General features: G+C 26.2%; 2 protein-coding genes across 2 annotated transcripts in view; both read left to right on the top strand.

Annotated features, from left to right (window-relative positions):
• Positions 1-1,748: 1,748 nt before the first annotated feature.
• On the top strand, positions 1,749-8,928 carry LOC113373340 (chitin synthase chs-2-like). The gene is made up of 5 exons (XM_026613649.1): positions 1,749-1,760; positions 2,241-2,408; positions 6,234-6,474; positions 8,363-8,511; positions 8,719-8,928. The coding sequence occupies exons 1-5, from the start codon at positions 1,749-1,751 to the stop codon at positions 8,926-8,928; spliced, it is 780 nt and encodes a 259-aa protein (XP_026469434.1).
• Positions 8,929-12,619: 3,691 nt separating this feature from the next.
• The window catches only part of LOC113372656 (chitin synthase chs-2-like), a 40,486-nt gene continuing 29,888 nt past the window's right edge, over positions 12,620-23,217 (top strand). The window contains 5 exon segments of the mRNA XM_026613011.1: positions 12,620-12,686; positions 14,033-14,123; positions 14,200-14,444; positions 15,446-15,612; positions 15,973-16,099. Of these exon segments, the coding sequence (XP_026468796.1) occupies positions 14,035-14,123; positions 14,200-14,444; positions 15,446-15,612; positions 15,973-16,099 (628 nt within the window). The 5' untranslated portion in view covers positions 12,620-12,686; positions 14,033-14,034.

The raw sequence follows: 23,217 nt of genomic DNA, 5'->3' as shown, positions 1-23,217 counted from the left end.
TGAATTTTCAAAATCGATTCAGAATTGCGGGCTAAAACGTAGACGAAAAATTTTTCACTTTTCTGCCATTTATGAAGAAACGGCTTGGCCGATCGTCGCACAAAACTGACAAACAATAGTTCTCGTCCAGATACATCGAATGGCTTTTAAATTTTTGAAATCGGTCCAGCCGTTTTCGAGAAAACGTCGATTTACGGCAAAAAATCTGTTCACATACACACACACAACACACACACACACACACACACATACTTTTTCCAAATTTGGTCTCATTCGATTCAGAATGGCTTGAAAACGTCGAGAAACATAAAATTAGCGAATCGGGTTTTTGATGAAAACATAAACTTCTCCTTCGGGAAGTTAATAATTTTTAATGATTGTATATATTTTGTTAGATAATTTTTTTATCTATATACTTATGCTTCTATCTTTTGCTAATAATATTTCAACTTTAGTAGTTTTTTGTAGTATTCGAATAAACCTCTATTTAAAAAATTTGTGAAATTTTCTTATAAATGATAAAACGTTTTTAATTAAAAGACGCCATCAAAATAATTATATTACTTTATATATTTAGGAGATTACATAATATATATATTTACACTACATATAAACAAATTAATAGTTATCAATATATCATAAATTTTACAATATTATGATATACCTAAAAATAAAAAAAAATTTTTTTTATTAGGTCTGACAGAACAAAAATCTTGGTTGTATTTATTCTGTTGGTTGTGCACCATCACAAAACTTATTTATTTAAATCACCAAAAAGTATCGTTCCTATTACAAAATTAAAACAATTTTTTTCTATAAATTTTTTAAAAATTAAGGAAACCATGCTTTTGTGAATTATTTTGCACTCACATTATATGACACGAAATAAAAACGATCACCTAAGGACTATCATACTGACGAGAAAAAAAATATCAATATTTATTTTATATCATCATTGGCTTTGATAATTAATAAAAATATTTTATTTAGCAAATTATTATTATTTCCAGCTGATGCCAGTATGCCAGCCCTCCAAAAATACATGTGCAATATAACACATCACCATTTGTGAGGAAAACACTGACCAAAATGCAGATTATTAATAATTTAATTGTTCAATAATTGTATTTAGTTGATTTATTTGATAGTTTAAAAAAAAAATTGAAAGAAGAATTTTGGGATATTTATAATACAATAATACGTGTTTTTGGTGATAACAACGGAATTGCCTTGAAATACATTTGTGATAAGATTGTGTTCATTGTAGTCAAAAAATTTAAAGGAATGATAAAAAATAGTATAAACAATATTAAAGTTTAATTCTAGAAGTATCAAGATATTTTATACATTTTTTTTCACATACTATTTTTTTATAAACAAATAATTTTTGAAGACACGTCGTAAAAAATTTGAAATAATTTGTTCAGAAATTTAACCCAATACAAATTTGTTTAGAATATTTTGAGTGTTTGAGTTAGAAAATAATAAATTTAACAAATTTACACAATATACACATTCTTATAAATAATATTTTTGAAACCAAATTTAAATTTCTATTATATTTTATCTATCAAATAAATCAATTACAATTTGTCTTTAATATACATATCACAATGGAGTGGAATAACTTCATATATGTGTTAACTTTTATAATACTGTTGAAATTATTTAACAATTTTTGAAAAATAGTATTGAATATATTTTTTTAGAATTAATTTATTTATTTAATTTCAACAGTATTATATTTTATGTGGTTTTTGGTAAATATATGTTCTCTTCTGTATAAATGTGTAACACCTAATATTTCAGCACTATTTAAAATAATAAGACAAGTGTTTATGCTAAATTGATAAATATATAATAAATATTTTTTTATTATAAAATTATTGAAATATTTCATCAATTTACATAGTTCAAAATTTAGCATAAACACTTATATACAATTACTAGTATAATATTTTGTGCATATATATTGTTCAATTGGAATTTCGATTTTTACTCCAAAATGCTGAGTACGTTAATTACATTAAATTAAATTGAAATAAATTAAATATGTCAAATTGTCTCCATTTTAAATAACAGTAATTTTATTGCTTTTTAGAATTTTAAGTTTTGTTATATTTTAATTTTACTATATACATATTTGATTTTGAAGAGTTGATTACTAAAATCGAAGTTTCCAGAGCATTTTTTTATGACAAATTTATTTATAAGTGTTTTAATTATTTTTTATATTTTAGGTACACATTTCAAAAGAGTATTTACAATTGGAACCCATTGGTTTGGTGTTTGTGTTCTTTTTTGCATTAATTTTGGTGATACAATTTTCGGCTATGTTGTTCCATAGATTTGGAACACTTTGCCATTTCTTGGCTTCAGTTGAACTCAACTGGTATTGCAACAAAAAGGTAAGAAATAAAAAAATTGTATATATATATATATATATATATATATATAGTTTTACACTTTTTGTGATTTTATTTGTAAGACTTTCTCTTCTTCCTATGTACTCTTAATAGTACACCAAGTATTTTTAATTATAATTTTCAGTGCAGGTACTATTTAATTTTTAGTGATTATTTAAATAAAATTCGTTTAGTTTCTGAGAAAAGATTTCTGAGAAAAGATTTAAAAATTAAAGTATCAAATAAATATTTTGTTAAGAAAATTGACAGGCTTCTTAAATCACAAGAATTAAATCATAGATAATAATTGCTATTTAGATAAACTTGAACAATGTTTTTCAAATAGATTAAAGTCTAGTAAAATTTTAAATTTAAATTTAATTCTACTCTACACATTATTACCACACTCTTATTACACGACAAAAATTATATTAATCGATATTTGTAATCTATTATTTGGTCATTGTTTCCATAGAGTCATAAATATTATGGATTTTGAGATTAAATGATCAAATTCAGTTATGTATTTTTGAATCAATAATATGATATATGTATATATATATATATATATATATATATATATTTATTTAATGTAAGATATTTTATCCATACATATGATCAAAATATAATAATATTCATATATTATATATTAAATTTGAAAAAAACTTAGCATAAAATTTCATTAATGAGAATAAATTTAAGGGGGTATTCTAGTGTACAAATTCCAAAAAATCGTTTTCTTTAATTTTTATATTTTCAAACCTTAAATATTCAAAAATATGTGTACGATAGGATTTTTTAAAATTTAAGTTATTTTCGGAGATACAGCTGTTCGACCACAATTGCGAAACTTTTAACGCGTTTTTCTCAAAAATTTTAATACAATGACTACGATTTTTTCGAGATCTACTGAACCGATTTACTTGAAATTTTCGGATTATCTTTTTTATGGACTTCTTTCAGGCATATACTAGCCTCATCCCCAAATTTCAATTTTTTTCTGTTTTTTAAGAAATTGCAGAAACTCAAAAAAGTAATAAGAAAAATTAATATTTTCAAACAGTCGCCATCAAAATAAAAAAATGACTTGATGCTAGTATATTCCATTGCAACATCATTATAAATTAATAATCTTTCTTTTATTCGAACCCAGTCACGTGACCATTTTTAGTATTCGGAGAAGTCACGTTGCCATTTTAAAAATTATTTTAAACATTTTTTCTCACTTATTTTCACTACTCTCGTAACGTAGATAACTGAAGTATGAAAAAAATAACAGTGAAAAAAAAATACTTACGATGATTTAAAATGACCTAAAATCCATGCCTCTAAACTAGAATAACCCCTTAAAAATTAAAATTAAAATATGCATTTCTTTGTACTTAAACAAACTTACTAAAAAAATATGTCAATATTTATATATCCTATTTTTATTAAAGTAAATGCAAAAACTTAAAGCTGGGTTAACATAGCCTCTCAATCTAATCATTTCAAACTTCAGTTTTCAAATTTACGAAAATTAGCAAATTGATTCGAACAAATGCTTTAGATAAGTAACAAGACTCGACTTGCAATAAACATACTAAAAGTGATATTTTTTTTACTAAAGTCAATCATAATGAAAATTGTATAGAATTTTATACAAGACAAAAAAATATGGGCTAAAAACATAAAAATGTGCACTTTTTATCAGTAAGTCTGATAACAGAAAAAATATTTATATGGAAAAACATTTATTGTATTTTCATTGTAATGTTAAAACCATATTCAAGTGACTTTGAAGACTTTCCTCACAAATTAGTATAATATAATCGTATACCGTCTCAGATTTTCATACAAATGTATGAATACCTTAATTATATATATGTATATAATTAATGTAAATTAGTTAACGCGTTGACTTTGCATGGACAGGGTCGCGCGTTCTAATCCCCGCTCTGGCAATCTGACATCGGGCAGCGCGATGTCCATTTTCAATTGAAAATATAAATCAAAATATGTTTCTAATTAAAAATAAGCCCATCTCGGGCACTGCGGTGTGAAATGGCAATGGGAAATCTCTCACACTATTATTCCCTGAATCGAGTTGGAGTTTAACTCAGCTCACGGATCTGCCCTAGGGCAGCACACCGATTATTATTATTATTAACTTCCCGTAGGGTAAGTTATAGTAATCGTCCAAAAATCGAAATCAAAAATTTTTACATTTCTCGACGTTTTGAAGGTTTCTGAACATTTTGGCATACTTCAGAAAAAATGGATGTGTGTGTGTGTGTGTGTGTGTGTGTTGTGTGTGTTTTGTATGTCCGCTTTTTTTCGTCCACGTTTTCGGGCGCACGGATCAACCGATTTGAATGGTTTAAAAAACATTCGATTCCTATTGATAGGGAGATGTGCTGATTAGTTTTTGGCAAAGGCAGGTCAGCCGTTACGGAGATATGGAGCAAAGAGTGCAAAAATAGAAAGCGAATTTTTGAGAGAACGGATCAACCGATTTGAATGGTTTAAAAAACACTCGATTCCTATTGATAGGGAGATGTGCTGATTAGTTTTTGGCAAAGGTAGGCCCAGAGGTTTCGGAGTTACAGAGCTAAATTTAAAAAAAATGGCTGTTTTTGAGAGAACTAAGCGTCCGATTTAAATGATTCAAAGAACTTTCTGCTTTTTTCAACAAAACAATTGATTTTGGAAAAAAAAATTTTGTTTCTAATTTTTTTTCAAAAAATTTTTTTGTAATTTTGGACTAAAAATTCAAAAAATCACCCAAGCTAAGCACAGTCTAAGCGCCACTCTGGTACAAATGTTTACCCAAGTGCGTTTAGACTGTTTGTGTACTGGAGCACTTTTCCAATTTTGTGAAAATTATTGAAAAATGTGAAAATGCCGCCAAGCTGAGCACAGTATAAGTGAAAATATCGCACAGAATTATTTGCAAATGCGTTTAGACTGTGACTATGCGGGAGCACTTTTTCAATTTTGTGGAAATTTGGCAACTATTTTTTTTTTTTAAATTTGATTCGAAATGAAATGACGATTGTTAATGTTCTGGAGGTGATAAATTGATTTATTTATAATTAACTTTCCGTAGGGTAAGTTATAGTAATCGCACAAAAATCGAAAATGAAATTTTTATATATCTTTACGTTTCAAAGGTTTCTGAATATATTGGCATACCTTAGAGAAAATTGATGTATGTGTGTGTATGTGTGTGTGTGCGTGCATTTGTGTGTGTTCAGATACAAATTTTCGTCGACGATTTCGGGAATCGGGATGAAGCAATTTGAATAATTCAAAAACATTTTACTTGCATTATCAAGATGAAGATTTGATGAAATTTTTATGAAATTAGGTCTAGCGGTTTCGGAGATCTAGTAAAAAAAGTAAAAAAAAAATAACATTTGGCGGTCAACAATAATCATTAGACATTAGACATATGCACATCAAATTATCAGATATTTTATAGAGATTTTAACAATGAGTATACATTTTGTTAACATTCCTATGGGTTCCGTACCAATGCTTATGCGTTAGACAGCGACGCGGCGCTTACGCGCTTCGATATTTAGTCTCTATGCATTAAAGCAGTACGATTGCTTTGAAAAAAAGTTCAAAATTTCCAAAATATTTCAAAATAAATTTTCAACAAAAAATTTTGTCAAAAATTTATATAGTTCCTCAAAAATCTATTTTTTTAGAGTAAATTTTTTTAAAAATGTTAATCTTTTCAAAAAAAAATAATTTTTGGTACGGGAAGTTCCAGCAATTTGCCTTAAGGCACGATGCCATGCGCCCCACTAGTTACTATTATAATCTATGTCCTTTCCTCAGGTGGAGGACCTTTCGCAAGACGCGCTCCTCGACCGCAACGCCGTGCAGATCGTGAAGGATCTGCAGAAGCTGCGCGGAATCGACGGCGACTACGACAACGACTCGGGAAGCGGCCCGGACAGGGTAGGCCGACGCCGAACGATACACAATCTGGAGAGGGCGAAGCAGAAGAAGCGGCAGATAGGCACGCTGGACGTCGCCTTCAAGAAGCGCTTCTTCGGAATCAAGGCGGACGGACCAGGTAATAAATGGATAGATCCATAAAATAGATAGTATATAAATAGAAATATATCTATTCATCGAATTAAAAAAAAAGTTAATATGGAAACTTTTTTTATACGATTAGACACTTGATGTGTGTCATCATTTAACAGGCAAACCAGGGAAAACGCAAAAGACACAAAATTTGGCATTTTGGCATTTCAGTTTCGTTCTTACATTCTATTTATATAGTATGTCTTCTTTTTCATTTTTTTTTTTTTTGATAATTAATTATATAAGTATGAAAAAATATTCATTATATTTGACATTATTTTTCTTACTTGGAGGAATAAGCTGAAAATTATTTCAAATATGTTAAAACGTCGACAAAACTATCAATATATATATATCTGTGTGTGAAATATTAAGCCTGAGATTGTTGGTAGTCACAAATTTTATGAAATTTTTATAAACTCTTGAAAATTAGTACTAAAACATATACTTAAAACATTACCCCAATTATATGAATATCATGTAAAGTTGCCTAAGTCGTACCACCGTACTATAAATAAAATCACATATATCTAACTCTCATAATGATGCTAATTATAGAATTATTATTGGGTCGTGAGGTTGCCTAAATCGTACCACTGCCAAAGCCCTACCCAGGCTATATTTTGTTTGAAAATTTTTAATCACATCATCTGGTTCTGCTAAATAGAATCATTTAGGTAAGCAAATATTTTCAATTGCAAGATTTTTGAAGCAGAATTAATTAAAAAGTAAGCTTTTGAGATGTTTCATCTAACAATTTTTGAATCAGTTGTAAACCTTTTATGGCAATAAAACGATCCAGATATTTATTATTTATATTACTAATTTTAATTTCCAATTTTGAAGTTCTACCAACCTAAATCGTACCAAATTTCTTACACGTATTTCATAGAGAGCGTTTTATAGCCTTTGTTCATAAATACAAATAAATAATGAAAAAATATGATTTTCCAAATTTTTACTCAATTTGAAAAACTTTTTGTGAATGGTTTTATCTCCATTCTTTTCACCCAGACTCCATGAATTTATATGCACTTTTTGACATTATTAATTTATTTTAGGTGTTATTTTGATAATTATGTTTGACTTAGTGAATAATTACTAAAAAAAGTTAATTTCAGACTATATTCAACATTGTTTTTTACTAGTAGGTACGACTGAGGTGACAAGAAGCTTAAATCACATATTTTTGAAAATCATAAAAATACAGTCATCTAAATAAATTTTATAAAAATGCCAAATATTTTTTTTAAATTTAATTGTATTAAATATTTTAGAAATATTTCCTTTGGGGGTACGACTTAAGCAACCTTAATTTACATAATTTTTTATTTTTAATAATCTTTGAATATGTGGATATGTATCATTTATAATAGATAAAGAATAAGATAGAATTTTACTGTATCAGGTTCTTGGATATTTTGAATATAAATTATCGTAGAGTCAACTTATACTCAAAAAAAGTCATAAGTTTGACCCTGTCTATCAAAATATAAGGATAAACTAATATTAAGTTCGATTTTTTTGCATTTTTATAAATCATTTTTAAATTATACCTGATTATTGAAATTTTCATATATAATAATTTTTTGTTCTATACTAGAATATGCTGATTGTATATTACTTCATTATAAATTCATTCGATTGAATATTTTATTAAATTTACTTTTTAAGGTATTATATGCAATGCAACTTTGATGCTAAGTTTTAAGTATAAACATAGATACAATTTACATAAAATACGCATTTTTAATTAATAAAAAAAAAACTGCCATAAACAATTAAAAAATCTCAATTATTGTATTGACTGCACCGAAATTACTTGTACTTGAATTTTGATACCAACTTCAATTTTAAATCATTTTTATATTTAGGTACGCCTATATTGTCAAGAAATATGACAATGAGACGAGAAACAATAAAGGCTTTGGAAGTTCGAAGGAATTCAGTGATGGCCGAACGTAGAAAATCACAAATGCAAACATTAGGTGCCAATAATGAATATGGAATCACTGGAGTTGCGGTAAGAAAAAATATAAAAAATCTAAAATTAACAATAAGGGAAAACCATATTATAAATTTTTAGATTTGGTAAAATTTGTCATACAATAATTACTATAGAGAAAAATTAAATCCTTTTAAAAAAAATTACTAAATCAAGGCATATACTTAGAAAACTATATCTTTGCCAATAGTATTCTTTTGTTATTAATTTCTATTTTTTTCTCAGATGAACAATAATCTAGGAGCAATTCCTGCACCTCGTCATCGTATCTCGAATGCAGGTCTTTCGGTAAAAGACATGTTCGAACATCCTGGTGGCCCTGGACAAGTAAATAGGGCCTACGAGCCTAATTTATCCGACGACGAAAGGGCCGATTCTCTGCGATTACAGACCAGGAATCAAGTTACGTGGAGTGCTAACAATAGTCGAATGTGAACGGTTATGTAATTAGTAAGTCTTAATTTATAATTGATAATTGATAATAGTTATTGATGATGTAAGTGAAGGATTGTTAGATTCTCTAAAAGTTGCCAGAATTTGGTAAATTTAAACAAATTGCGGACTTGGTATGCTCAAATGTTGATTTCAGAATTTTTGTTCTTTTAGTTGAATATTTAATGAAGTATAGTCAGGCTCGATAAAAGGTGCCAGAAGTTCACAAATTTTTCTATTCAGACTTGATATGCTCAAAAATTCAGTACAGTGTTTGACTTTGGTTATTTCTATTTAGTAATTTTTTGGTTATTTTTGGGTCAAGGGTTTTATGTTTAGACGAATGGTACACTTTCACTTATTTTAACCAAATATTTCAATATTTTCATTTAATTTCATATTTAAAAAATATAATATTTGACATTTATAATTTTATTCGATATATCTTGATGATGTTCACAATCTACTGAATGTTTTTCGCTTCTTTAGACAGTAGTGTAGGGAAAAATTAAAATTTCAGTAAAAATTGAATAAACGATAAAGATTTTTTTTAAATTTAATTGCACTAAATATTAGAAATATTTTCTTGGTGGTACGACTTAGGAGACTTTGCTCTACCTATTTTAATCCATTATTATGAATATTTACAATTTTTTTTAATGAATTTTGATGAATTTAATTGCACTAAAAATTACAGCATTATTTTCTTAGGGAGTACGACTTAGCTTGCTATACTTGTTTTAAACCAATATTTAATAAATTATTTCAACGCATTTTTTTTAATATTTTCAAATATTTAGTAATGTTTTTCCAATATATCTAATATATTATATAATTTTTTTCCAATATATCTTATAATAATGAAATAGCACCAAAAATTTAACCAATATTTCCTTAGGGAGTACAACTTGGGCAACTTTGCTCTATTTTTTTAAATTTAATTTATATTTTTTTTTCATATACCTTAATGATTTTCATCACTTTCACTCAAATCCAATAATTTAGTTACACTAAATAATTTCCTTATGGGGTACGACTTAGGCAACCTTGCTCCAAGTATTTTGACAAATATTTTTTTATAATTTAATTTCAAATATTTGGATGATGTTTATCAGATCAACTAACAATTACTCAAATTTATCTCTTGAAGATAACCCATGACTACTGTGCAAAATATTCAGGAACATGAATCAGATATATTTATAATTTATGTTATTTGATTACATTTCTACAATATGATATTTTACAATTAAGATTATAATCTAAATCGATTCTACAAATTTTTACATATTAATTTTACTTTATCTTTAATGGGTAACGTGATAAATAGGTTATTTAAAGTCCACAGTTAATTTTTAAATTTGTAAAATACTTAATTTTTGAACTGATTTTCTTTATTTACCATTATAAAAAAATTTCAAGTATTGTTCGCTAATATTTTATCGTTGATAATTCAAAATTTAAAATTTCAAGTTAAAAATCATCCTTCAATTGAAATATTTTTTAATTATTTTTATTTTTTTATATTTTTTACAATTAAGCAACGTTGAGAATATTTTACTTTTTGTGATCAGTTTCAAAATTTGGCATATTTTTACCAGAATCTAACAAAATCCACAAATTTTTAACCCTGTGTATTTTTCGACTTATTACTCATAAGTTAATGTACGTATGTTTAATAATATCTTCAATATATCTTTGATTTAATTTTTGCAAAAAAATATTTTATCAATGATAAACGAAGATATTTGTTAGTCAAACAAATTGTGTTAAATATAATTTTAAATAATAAGAAAAAATATGAATAAGTAGGATTTTTTTTGTATATTTTGTAGAATAATGCCAAAATTAAAATAAATGGCTAACATTGCAATTGTGCAATAAGAATAATAATAATAATAATATGATACTCACATATTGATAATAAGATACCTTAAATATTTTTATTTGACCAGAATTATTGATATTTTTATAAAAAATATTAATTGATACTAATTATTATTTAGTACCAATTATTTTTTTAAACACAAAGTAAAATTTAGTTTTGCCTAAAATACTACAGTTATTATTAGTAAATATCATTAGCGAAAAAATAAAAATTATGTTAGTAACTTTTTTTAGAATTAGTTCTATTACTTTTGTATATAAATTTTTGAAATTGCCAAAACAAATCCAAGACGATTTGTTTTCATTGTGATTTTAATTTATTATTAATATTACTACTTGTAAAATATTTTTATCTCATGACAAAAATACTCAAAATTTGTACATTTGTATCTTAAATTATATTTTGGATTAATTAATTTCGTCAATATAAATATAATAAGTATGACTGCTGTTGTAAAATATGTATTTTATATGTATATTATAATAATTTTGTAAGTACTCGAGTTATTTTTATTATGACGTTATTTTTTAAAGTCATTGTTCCTAAAATGTTTTATCTAATCTCATATAATAGTCTTTATATGGTTATCTGAGAATTTTTTTATTATTATACGCAATTTTTATTGAAGTAATTCGATAAGTATTGAAGATTATGAAAAACGTATTACGAATTAAATAATTGTTAACAAAAGATATATTTTATATATTTTTATGAAAAATTTGAATTTGAAGTGAGATATATTTAATGCATTTTTAATATAAAATTTGAACTTTAATTTTAATATTTTTTGCATTTCTTATTTTTGAAAAGTAATTAGAATTCAACAGATTTATGAGTTTTTTTTTAATAAGATTTCCATAATTTATATCATTTTCAAAATTAAATGCAACCATGCAACCCAATGGTTTTCCTCATCCACATTTAAATTAAATAGTTCTATAAGTTTTTTAATTAAATAGTTCCATTATTTATATTATTTTTAGAACAAAATATTGCCCTGCAACCCAATGGTTTTCCATATCCACATTTAAAAAATTTTTTCAAGGTAATTTTTTTATTACATATTTTTAAGTTATATCTAGCAATTTCAGGATATGGAGAAAACGACTGCTTGATATCAGACTGTCCGAGGTGAGTATTGAACTTGAAACTCTATTGTTACAAGGCTAAAGTGTCTACTATTGAGCCACGACAAAGCAATAATTTTCAAATAAAGTTGCAAATATTATTTGTGTTCAAGAAAAAGCGCCTAATGGTTTTAACTTGATATTCTCAAATTGAGTAAAATTCGTTCGAGAGTGATTTTCAGTCTCAAACAAAATTTTTAAAATACGAACCTCAAAAAAGAAGATTTCATAAATATGATTATGATTTAGAATTTCAATTAAAAATATTATTTTATATTATATAAATCTCCCAATGCGGGACTTTGTATTACGATCAAATTCGCAATAAATAACACAACAGAACCTTATTTATAATCGTTGAACGGATTATAATGAAAAAATTCGATAAGCACCATATTTATTCAGTATTTAACTGTCTTTATACAATAATAAACTTTATCAATGACCAAAAATTGTCTATTATCTATATCTTATCGAAAAATAAAAAATTCGATGGTGTAATCGCAACGGTAAAATTTATATAGGCAATGGGCTATCATTCTTTGGGAAAAATTAGGTTGGAGAGGTTATTTGAATTTTTGGCTGTGAATAGAAAAGAAATATTATTAAATATTATTAATATAAATAAAATATGAAATAGTATGTTTTGTTTGATAAATGTTTAAAGTGTTGTTAGTTTGTGACAAAATGTAGTTGGTATAAGAGTGTGAAATTTAGAACATATTGTGGATTATAACAATATTTAGGTGAGTATTGTAATTGAATGTTGCCTATACAAAACTATAATATATTTTATAGTTTATATATATATATATATATATATATATATATATATAACTTAAACAAAGTTATAATTTTGATGTTGAAATTTATGTGATATGAACATTTTTTACTCTTCTAATAATTTTTAATTTTATTTTTATAATTTGTTTACACCATGGAAACTAAATTAAATTTACTAAAATTTATTATAAACTGTTATTTACACATGGATATCAAAATTTCAAATAAAATGAGTTGTGATAGTATTAATTGAAAAGGCACTTTAATATTTCAACTGGATTATATAATGCACTTGTTAATTTTATGTTATTTAAATTTTCTAAATATTTTTTGTTATATAATTTAAATTCCCGAGATTCGTTTCATTTAAAATGTTTTTTATTTTGTTTTATTTATATATATATATATATATATATATATATATATATATATATGGCAATCAGAAAAATCATATTCGATAAGCCATTGGGCTATAATTTTGATCCTCAAATAAAAATGTTTAATTTAAAATTTAAAAGACCTATGAGAATTAATTTATATTTGTATTGTTCAAAACTGTGTGTTTTGAGTGCGTTACTCAAAAAAATGATAAAATAACAATCAAAAAAATAAAAAATAATGCAGATACTTTATATTATATCTTCCAAAGATATTTAATGGTAAAAAATTAATAATAAATCTAAATATGTTAATACATATATATATATATATATATATATATATATAAATAATTCTTTTAAAATAATGATTCCCAAATTCTATATATTCATCTTTAGTTTTCACTGCATTTTGTTGCAACTGTACAATTTAACATATTTTCATCTGTCGAAAAGTTTAAGCAAATTTAAAATAAAATTGTGAGAGGAAATAAATACTGTATTACACCGAAAAAAATCAGTAAAAATTGTGTATATCTTCAATGATAAATACACAATTTATTAATTTGATAACAATTGAGAGCATTGTAACAAAAATAAAAAACTATGCAAATTGCATTGCATTTACCACAGATATTTACTGGTCAAAAATTAGTAAGAAATCGAGATATATTAATATGTATATAATTCTTTTACCACAACAATTCCTAGAATAGCTGCATTCATTTTTTGTTTTTATTGCATTTTGTTGCAACTTTACTATTTAACATCTTTTCTTCGGTAGAAAAGTTTAAGCAAAATTATAATAAAATTGTGAGAGATATTAAATTTCAAATTACTCCGAAAAAACTTAGTAAAAATTGTGTATATGTTCAATAATGTATACACACTTTATTAAATTGATAAATAATTATTTTTTATTATTATATTAGCCATGGTTGTTTCCGAAGCCAGATTCATCCACGACAGTGACTCCGAGCCAGACGAGAAAGTACCTCTTACATCATATTTAAATAAAAATGGGTAAATTTACTTTCGAAATCAAATTTTATCATACATATATGTATCTTATGCTTTAAATATTTTTTTCATAATTTAGTAAAAATAATGAAGACGAAACGAAAGGTTGGGACGTGTTCGAAGACCCACCGATCAAAAAAGAAGTCGGTTCTTTGGTCAGCACTAGAAAATTTGAGATATTAACTAAAATTACTAAAGTTTTTGCATATATTCTTACATTTGCAATAGTATTAGGGGGTGGTATTATTTCTAAAGGAACTATGTTATTTATGACGTCACAAATCAAGAAGGGACGGAAAATCGATCACTGTAATTTAGATATAGGTAAGAGGAAAATATATATATATATATATATATATATATATATATATATATATATATATATAAATTTTATTGGACTCGCTTACATTGAGCATTTAGCCACCTACAACATTTCATAAAATAAATTTTTAATAACCGGGATTTTTATATAAATGAAACGTGTCATGTCTTAAAAAAATATTTAAGACTTAATATAAATTTATAAATTTTTTTCTTACAAATTTACTATATAAAGAACAATTGTGCCTAGCCCCGTTTTAGTGTTTTCCGCACTCAACAGAGGGTCTACAGTATTAAAATTTTGCACTCTTTTTGAAAAATTGATTTGTTTAGTATAATACAAGTACTTTCAACGTTTAACATTTTTGTTTAATAACCGAGATTTTTATAAAAAATATAAACCAAACGTGTTATGTTTTGGAAAAATAAATTTAAAAAATTACTAAATTTTGTGTTTACATAGTACAAATATGCTCAAGCATGTTTTAGTGTTTTTCGCACTCAATAGATGTTAAAATTTATCACTATTTTTGAAAAATTGATATGATTAATATAATACAAGTACTTTCAATGTTTAAAATTCTTGTATTATATATTTTTGTGAAAACATTAGGAATTTAGTTGAACATCTACTTTATACGGGTATAAAGTAAAATTTGTTAAAATTAGTGAGGTTTATCTTTTTTTATAGATATCATATAATTAGTTAAAAAAATATATTTTACGCTTATATTTTGTTCGCATTTTAATTATTAAAATTAGTTATGTTTATTAATTAGTTAAGTTAAATTAGTCATGTTTATCTTTTCTATATTATATCTTTACTACATTTATATACGACTATTTATATAAATCTTATCTAGAATTGAACCTAAAGGTAAATTTACGTGCTACAGATAGTGGCGCCTCTATGAGGCGTGAAAAGAATTAAAATTGTAGTAATTGAAAATAGGTCGTGTTGCAATTATGTTTTTTTTTTAAATAGTTTAAATTTTTATTTTCAGATCGAAAAAAACAGTTTATATCTGTTTTACCAGAAGAACAGAGATGGGCCTGGGTTTGGGCCCTTATTTTTGCTTATATGGCCCCAGAAATAGGAACTTTTATAAGATCGTGCAGGATATGTTATTTTAAAACTTACAGGAAACCTAGTTTATTTAGATTTTTAGTAGTAAGTATTACTCTTCAAATAAATAGACCCAAATCCATATATAGAAACTAAAAAAATCTTTTTTTCTTCGAAAAAATGTTTATTTAATTTTTTATAAGGGATGATTTTTTTTTGAAGTATTGATAACAAATAAAAATAATATTATTAAATTTATTTATATTTGATTATTTTAAAACTTGGAAAATTTACTTTTTGACTTTATAACTAAACATTTCACAAACATCTAGACGCACCAAAAATTACGTTTGAAAATGCTTCAAAGAAAAAAGAAGGCTTTTAGTTCAAAAATTTGAAAATCTTGGACAAATATTAATTTATTAACAAATTAAAATAATAAAATTATTTTTTCAATTATTTTAGGTTCTTGTTTTAGAAACCCTTCATACTTTAGGAATGGCAATTTTGGTCTTTGTAATTTTACCAGAATTGGATGTGGTCAAAGGGGCTATGTTGACAAATTGTTTTTGTTTTGTTCCATCAATACTAAGTAAATACAGTTAATAAAATTTATCATATATTAATGATAATATGTATATATATATATATATATATATATTTATATTTTTAAATTTTATTACAGGTGTATTATCCCGTAACTTAAACAAAAGACGAGGACCCCTCTACATGAGTTTAGACGTTTTTGCAGTTTGTGCCCAAGTAAAAATATTAAATATTATATAAAATTATTTCAAATAATTATAGGTAAAAATATTTTTAGATTACAGGTTTTGTGGTGTGGCCAATTTTAGAAGGAAAAATGGAATTGTACTTTATACCACTTGCTACAATTTTAATTTCGTGCGGATGGTGGGAAAATTATGCTCTGAATAAAAGCTCGATAGGTAAAATAGAAAAAAATCAAATTAATATTAAGTTCAGTGGTAAAAGTAAATTTTGTTATTTTTGCCAACTGTCTATTTTATAACAAATCGTAATCAAAATTATACTACATTTTTTAACTTCCCGAAGGAGAAGTTTATGTTTTCATCAAAAAATCCGATTCGCTAATTTTATGTTTTCTCGACGTTTCAAGCCATTCTGAATCGAATGAGACCAAATTTGGAAAAAGTATGGTGTGTGTGTGTGTGTGTGTGTGTATGTGTGTGTGTGTGTGTGTGTGAACAGATTTTTTGCCGTAAAATCGACGTTTTCTCCAAAACGGCTGGACCGATTTCAAAAAATTAAAAGCCATTTGATGTATTTCAATGAAGACTATCGTTTCTGAGTTTTGTGCGGCGATCGGCCGGGCCGTTTCCTTGTAAATTGCAAAAAGTGAAAAAATTTTCGTCCACGTTTTAGCCCGCAATTCTGAATCGATTCTGAAAATTCAAAAACCATTCGATAGATATTGGTTGAGAATCGTGCTGATTAGTTTTTGGTAAAGATCGGCCGGGCCGTTTTCTTGTAATAAAGTTTTTTAAAAAAAAATTTCGACGATTTTTATGATTTTTTTTTTGACGGTAGGTACCATAGTTTTCTAGGTCATACTAAAATATTACGGCCCTACGACAACTCGTTTAGCTTTAAAAATTCGTCAAAGTTTGCAAAAATTGGTTTCGTTTTTTTGACATTTGTCAAAATGAAATCTTTGATCGACGTTTTCTCAAAAACGCCTGAACCGATTTCAGAAATTTAAAAGCTACTTGATGTATTCCGGTGAGGACTATCGGTTGTCAGTTTTGTGCGACGATCTGCCAAGCCGTTTCTTTAAATGAAAAAAAGTGTTAAACTTTGTTCGTTCACATTTAAGCTCATCCTACCGACCGATTAAAAAAATCAAAAACTGTTCGAAGATATTAGTGGGAATGGTACTGATTAATTTTAGGTGAAAATCTACCGAGCCGTTTCTTGTAATTAACTGTTGAAAAAAAATTTAAGCCGATTGTCATGGAACTTTTTTTTGCTGATATACATCATGGTCTTATAGAACTTACTGTAATATTACGGCCTTACGACAAGTAGTTCAATTTAAAATTCGTCAAACTTTGCTAAACTTATTATCGTTTTTTTAAAGTAGGATTGATGAAGTATATTATTTACATATTTTTTTTTGATTAAGTCGATATTTACACATATCGGGAAGTTCATGTAACTTGCCTCAAGGCTAAATACCAAACCAACTAGTTATAAATTTTATTTATAAATTTTAATTTATATTCTTATCATCAAATATAAAATTCGTCGTATTGATCAATTTTCTATTTTGCAATATTTATACAACGAATCCAAAATCAAAATTCATAATATATATATATATATATATATATTATATATATATATATATAAGTTATGTACAAATTTTCTTTAATTAATTTTTATTAAATATAGAATTTGTTGTATTTACCCATCATCTATGTTGCAGGATTTTTTCAAATAATCGAAATCAAAATTCATACTAAATTTTATACATTGTTATCAGTTTTCAAAATATTAGTCGTAAATGATCAATTATTTTTTTAGGATTTATACAACAAATAGGAGCATTCAAGGAAAAATTAATCCTAGACAGATATTTCACATACATGTTCGTTTCATTATGGAAATGTTTTACATTCATAAGTTTTGCCATAATTGCTTTGTGGATACAAAATGAAAATATTAAAGATATGTTCACGATGTACAAAACAGGATTTGGTAAAAACCAATATATAATTAAAGAGGTAAGTAAAAATTTTGAAGCATACTACTTAAGCATATTACTTACCACTGTGATTGACGAAAATACTCGTCATGGCTAAATTTTGTGCCATGACGAGTATACACTTCAAGTGTGCAAAACAGCGATCATATGCTTTTTAAATTGAAATTTTTGAAAAACAAAATTTATTTTTAAAATTCCAGTTTTATACAATATTTTGAGGTATAAAATTAGTAGTTGTATGTAGCATTTCACCTTAAGGCAAGTTGCATGAACTTCTAGAAATTTGGAAATAACTTACGTAATCAACTATAAAATAATCATTAAAATTTAAAATATATTTTGTTTTTCTCAAAAATTGTGATTTAATTAGCTAAAAATTATTATTAGGCATGATGAATATACACGTCACTACACAAATTTTTCCTACTTTGCCGTGACGAGTATACACGCAATGAAGAAGACTAATGACAATTGACTAATAATAATACAATTTTACTAATACAATAAATTTAATATAATTTTTTTGAAAACATATTTTATTTTCTTTAAAATTGTAATTTTATTAGTCAAAAATGATTTATACGCATGACGAGTATACTCGTCTATACACATAATTCTGCTACTTTTCCATGATGAGTATACACGTCAATCACAGTAGACTAATACAATTTTGTCTTTTTTCTAATAATTTGGAAAATTTAATACAATTTCATGCCAACAGTTATATACACTCCTAATAGAAAATTTGGGTCGTTTTTCATTTCATACCAAAAATTATATGCACTCCGATATAAAAGTTTAGAATAAAACGATTTTGAATTAGATCTTTCATTATTCTTTGGAAATAAATAGAAAATTTGGGACATTTTTTTGGTTTTATAGCTAGATAAAGAAAAACTAGATAAAATTTACTACGATTTCATGCTAACAATTATATACACTCCGAGATAAAAGTTTGAAATAAAATGACTTTGAATTCGATCTTTCTTATCCTTTGGATTCAATAAATAGAAAATTCGGGACATTTTTTTTTGGTTTTTGTCAAATAACTCACAAATATTCTATGAAAGCATCCTTTTTCAGTTAGATAGGAAAAAACTAGATAAAATTTACTACAATTCCATGCCAACAGTTATATACACTCCGGTATAAAATTTTGGAATAAAACGGCTTTGAATTGTATTGAATATTGTCGTATTTTTGTTAATACATATAATTAGAATAAGATAATAAAATTTATAAATTATTAAAATTTGAAAATATATTGTTCGCGCCATATTGAAGGGTGCGAATTATATTGATATAAACAAAAAATCATCAATCGAAAATCATACAAATAAATCAAGTCAATCAATACGTTATCAAAACCAATATTGAACTTATTATAAATACGAATATAATTTGTAATAAATAGAAAATAGATACATAAATTTATGAAATAAAATGTTTATAACAAATTTGGCCCTTCAAAATTCAATCAAAACAACATTGAAAAAGCATATATTTTGATTTGCTCAAGAATTGTAATTTAATTAGCAAAATTTAATGATTTATGCGCATGACGTGTATACACGTTTTTACCCAAAAACCTGCTTTTTGGCCTCGACAAATATACTCATCAATCACAGAAACTAGTTATACAATCTGAATATAATTTTCTTGTTTTTCGATTATAATTTTGTCATCTTTTTCAGATAAGTAGTAGTAAATAAATAGAAAATTTGGGACATTTTTTTGGTTTTATAGCTAGATAAAGAAAAACTAGATAAAATTTACTACGATTTCATGCTAACAATTATATACACTCCGATATAAAAGTTTGGAATAAAATGACTTTGAATTCGATCTTTCTTATCCTTTGGATTCAATAAATAGAAAATTCAGGACATTTTTTTTTTGGTTTTTGTCAAATAACTCACAAATGTTCTATGAAAGCACCCCTTTTCAGTTAGATAGGGAAAAACTAGATAAAATTTACTACAATTCCATGCCAACTGTTATATGCACTCCGATATAAAAGTTTGGAATAAAATGACTTTGAAATGCATTGAATATTGTCGTATTTATTCGTTAATATAATTAGAATAAGATAATAAAATGTATGAATCATTTCAATTTGAAAATATATTTTGTTTTTCTCAAAAATTGTAATTTAATTAGCTAAAAATGATTTATACGCATGACGAGTATACTCATCAAAACATAAAATTCTGCTTCTTTGCCATGATGAGTATATACCTCAATTACAAAATAACTAATTTTTAGTACATTTTTAATACGATTTAGAAAATACATTCTATTTTTACTAAATTCTCCGCCACTTTGCCTGGACAGTTGAATCAAATTAATACAACTTTTTCGTTTTCTATTTTTTTTATTAAATTTTATTCAGCAAACTCTATGAATTTTGACATTAAGTAGTGAATACTGTCTAATGTATATAAAAATAAGGTGATGTAATAATTTGGGTATATTGTTTTGTTTTTATTTTTTTTAGATAAGTCCAATAGTATCACCATCAGATCCCAACAACGGACAAAGCAAACACCAACTATTTCCTTCCCAAGAAAACGTCATAACATACGTCATCTTTATCCAAGTACTTTCTGCATACTTCAGTTACATTTTTGGAAAATTTGCCTGCAAAATTGTCATACAAACCTTCAGCTACGCAATTCCAGTTTGCCTAACAGTTCCTGCCCTGGTGGCAGGTCTGGTGTCGATGAGCGAATTACGTAATACAGATCCTTGTTATTATCATGGAATTATACCGGATTATTTATTTTTTAATAGTCCAGCTCTGTACTCGTTTTCTGAATATATTACCCAGCAACATGCCTGGGTTTGGATTTGTGGTTGATTTCACAAGTTTGGGTAACTTGGCACATTTGGACGCCCCAGAGCGAAAGATTGGTGCCTACTGAAAAATTGTATGTGACGCCTATGTATAATGGGTTGTTGATTGATCAGTCTTTGGCTATGAATAGGAAAACAAGATGATACAACGGTAAGTAAAAAAAATATAGACAAGCCAAATTTTGTTTCAAAATACTATTTCTATTACTATTGCAGCGTAAACATATCCAAAGGCCGAAAAATATTGACCCAGAAGTTCAACTCCGTAGAAATCGTGTGCAGGAAGATGAGGCTGAAAAAGCACCTTCTGAAAAAACTTCTAGAATTATTGTTTGTGGTACAATGTGGCACGAAACTAAAGACGAGATGATAGAATTTTTAAAATCTATTTTAAGACTAGATGAAGACCAATGTGCTAGGAGATTGGCCAATCAATACTTCAATCACTACGACAATGATTATTATGAAGTTGAAAGTAAGATGATGGTTAGGGTTTATACAAAAACCGATATTTCAGAAAACCGGTTTTCAAATTTTCATTTTATTAAAAAACCGGTTTTACCCGATTTTCGATTTTTATATAGAAAATAAATTTTTGCTCGAATATTCTGTAATTTGTCCGTGAATTTAGTGTATTTAGAGCAGTATTTGCCTGAATTTATTTATTGCTCAATTTTATGGATAGTAAACAAAATTATTTTAATTTTAATTAGTAGAACTAAATAATAATAGTTTATCATGATTAAATAACTTTGAAAATAATTATTCGTTATTCATGCATCATTTTCACATATGAGAATGAAAATATTTTTATGGTAGTGAAAGGAAAGTATTCGAATAAATAAAAATAATACATTTTTAATAAAAAAAATTCATTAAATAAAAAAAAAGAAATATTAGATATACATGTTGATACATATTGTTAATATCAATTTTAGTTTTAAAAACAATTAAGCTAAACTCGGGTATTGCCTGTTTCGAGCAATTTTAATTTATTAATTTTGAACATTCTAATTGTTTTTTTGTTTAATAAAATATGATTTAAAAAAACTGAGAACGTATATTGAATTGCTACTTAGACGTGTCCTTTGTTTACTCACAAAATTTCCTGAAATAGGAAATACTCTTATACTTGCGACCAAATTATGCTTAATTGTTTTTAAAGCCTGATATAATAATTCTAAGTTTTTTGTTTTTTAATTTGTGGCTTCTAGAGCTTAAAACTCTTTTTTTTAAATTTGAGTAGAGGAAGTTACTTCTTCAAGAAAAAGTCACACTGATTTAAATTAATATATACACTAGTATAAAAATTTAAATTATTATATACAAAACCTTTCTGGGGACCATTGCAGACTAAGATATCAAATGTATTGAACCGATATGATTTTAAGAATCAAAACGCTTTCATCTGTCTTTTATATTTGGCTATATTTGTCATTTTCCATTTATACAGTGAAAACGCGCTTTTTTCACTAAAAAAACGGTTTTCGAATTCCATAATTTTCGCCAAAAAACCGGATTTTGAAAACCGACAAACCCTTATGATACGTTTGTTTGTCAAATATCTCCCTTCCGCTTTTTTGCTCTTGGTTTATAATACAAAAAGGCGGAAGGGAGATATTTGACAACCTATTATAAGTAATACTGTGTTTTTTTTCCAGCTCATATTTTCTTCGACGATGCCTTCACAATCTGCAAAGACAACCCTGAAAATACTCAAATCAACTCATTCGTCAAACTTTTAATCAACACAATGGACGAGGCCGCTTCGGAGGTTCATCAAACCCACATTCGAATTAAACCACCAAAAGCATATCCCACACCTTATGGAGGTCGATTAATTTGGACTTTGCCAGGAAAAACTTTGATGATAGCACATTTGAAAGACAAAGATAAAATTAGGCATAAGAAGAGATGGTCTCAGTGCATGTACATGTATTATATGCTGGGTTATAGGTTGATGGACTTGCCGATACCTCAAGAGAAAAGGATCTTTTGGCTAAAAATACTTATTTGTTGGCCTTGGATGGTGATATTGATTTTTAAACCCGCAGGCTGTTTTGTTATTGATAGATTTGATGAAGAGGAATTCTTAATTTGGCAGCTGC

This window comes from Ctenocephalides felis, unplaced genomic scaffold, assembly GCF_003426905.1.
Source record: "Ctenocephalides felis isolate EL2017-DRISC unplaced genomic scaffold, ASM342690v1 CF-g0.4_SCAFFOLD_01604, whole genome shotgun sequence".
Classification (NCBI taxonomy): domain Eukaryota; kingdom Metazoa; phylum Arthropoda; class Insecta; order Siphonaptera; family Pulicidae; genus Ctenocephalides; species Ctenocephalides felis.
This window is presented reverse-complemented; position numbering and strand designations above follow the sequence as displayed.

Excerpts from the sequence above, each read along its gene's own strand:
- LOC113373340 (XM_026613649.1), top strand. Across the intron at positions 2,409-6,233 it reads ACTGGTATTGCAACAAAAAG|GTGGAGGACCTTTCGCAAGA; the intron begins GTAAGAAATAAA and ends TCCTTTCCTCAG. Across the intron at positions 8,512-8,718 it reads ATGGAATCACTGGAGTTGCG|ATGAACAATAATCTAGGAGC; the intron begins GTAAGAAAAAAT and ends TTTTTTTCTCAG.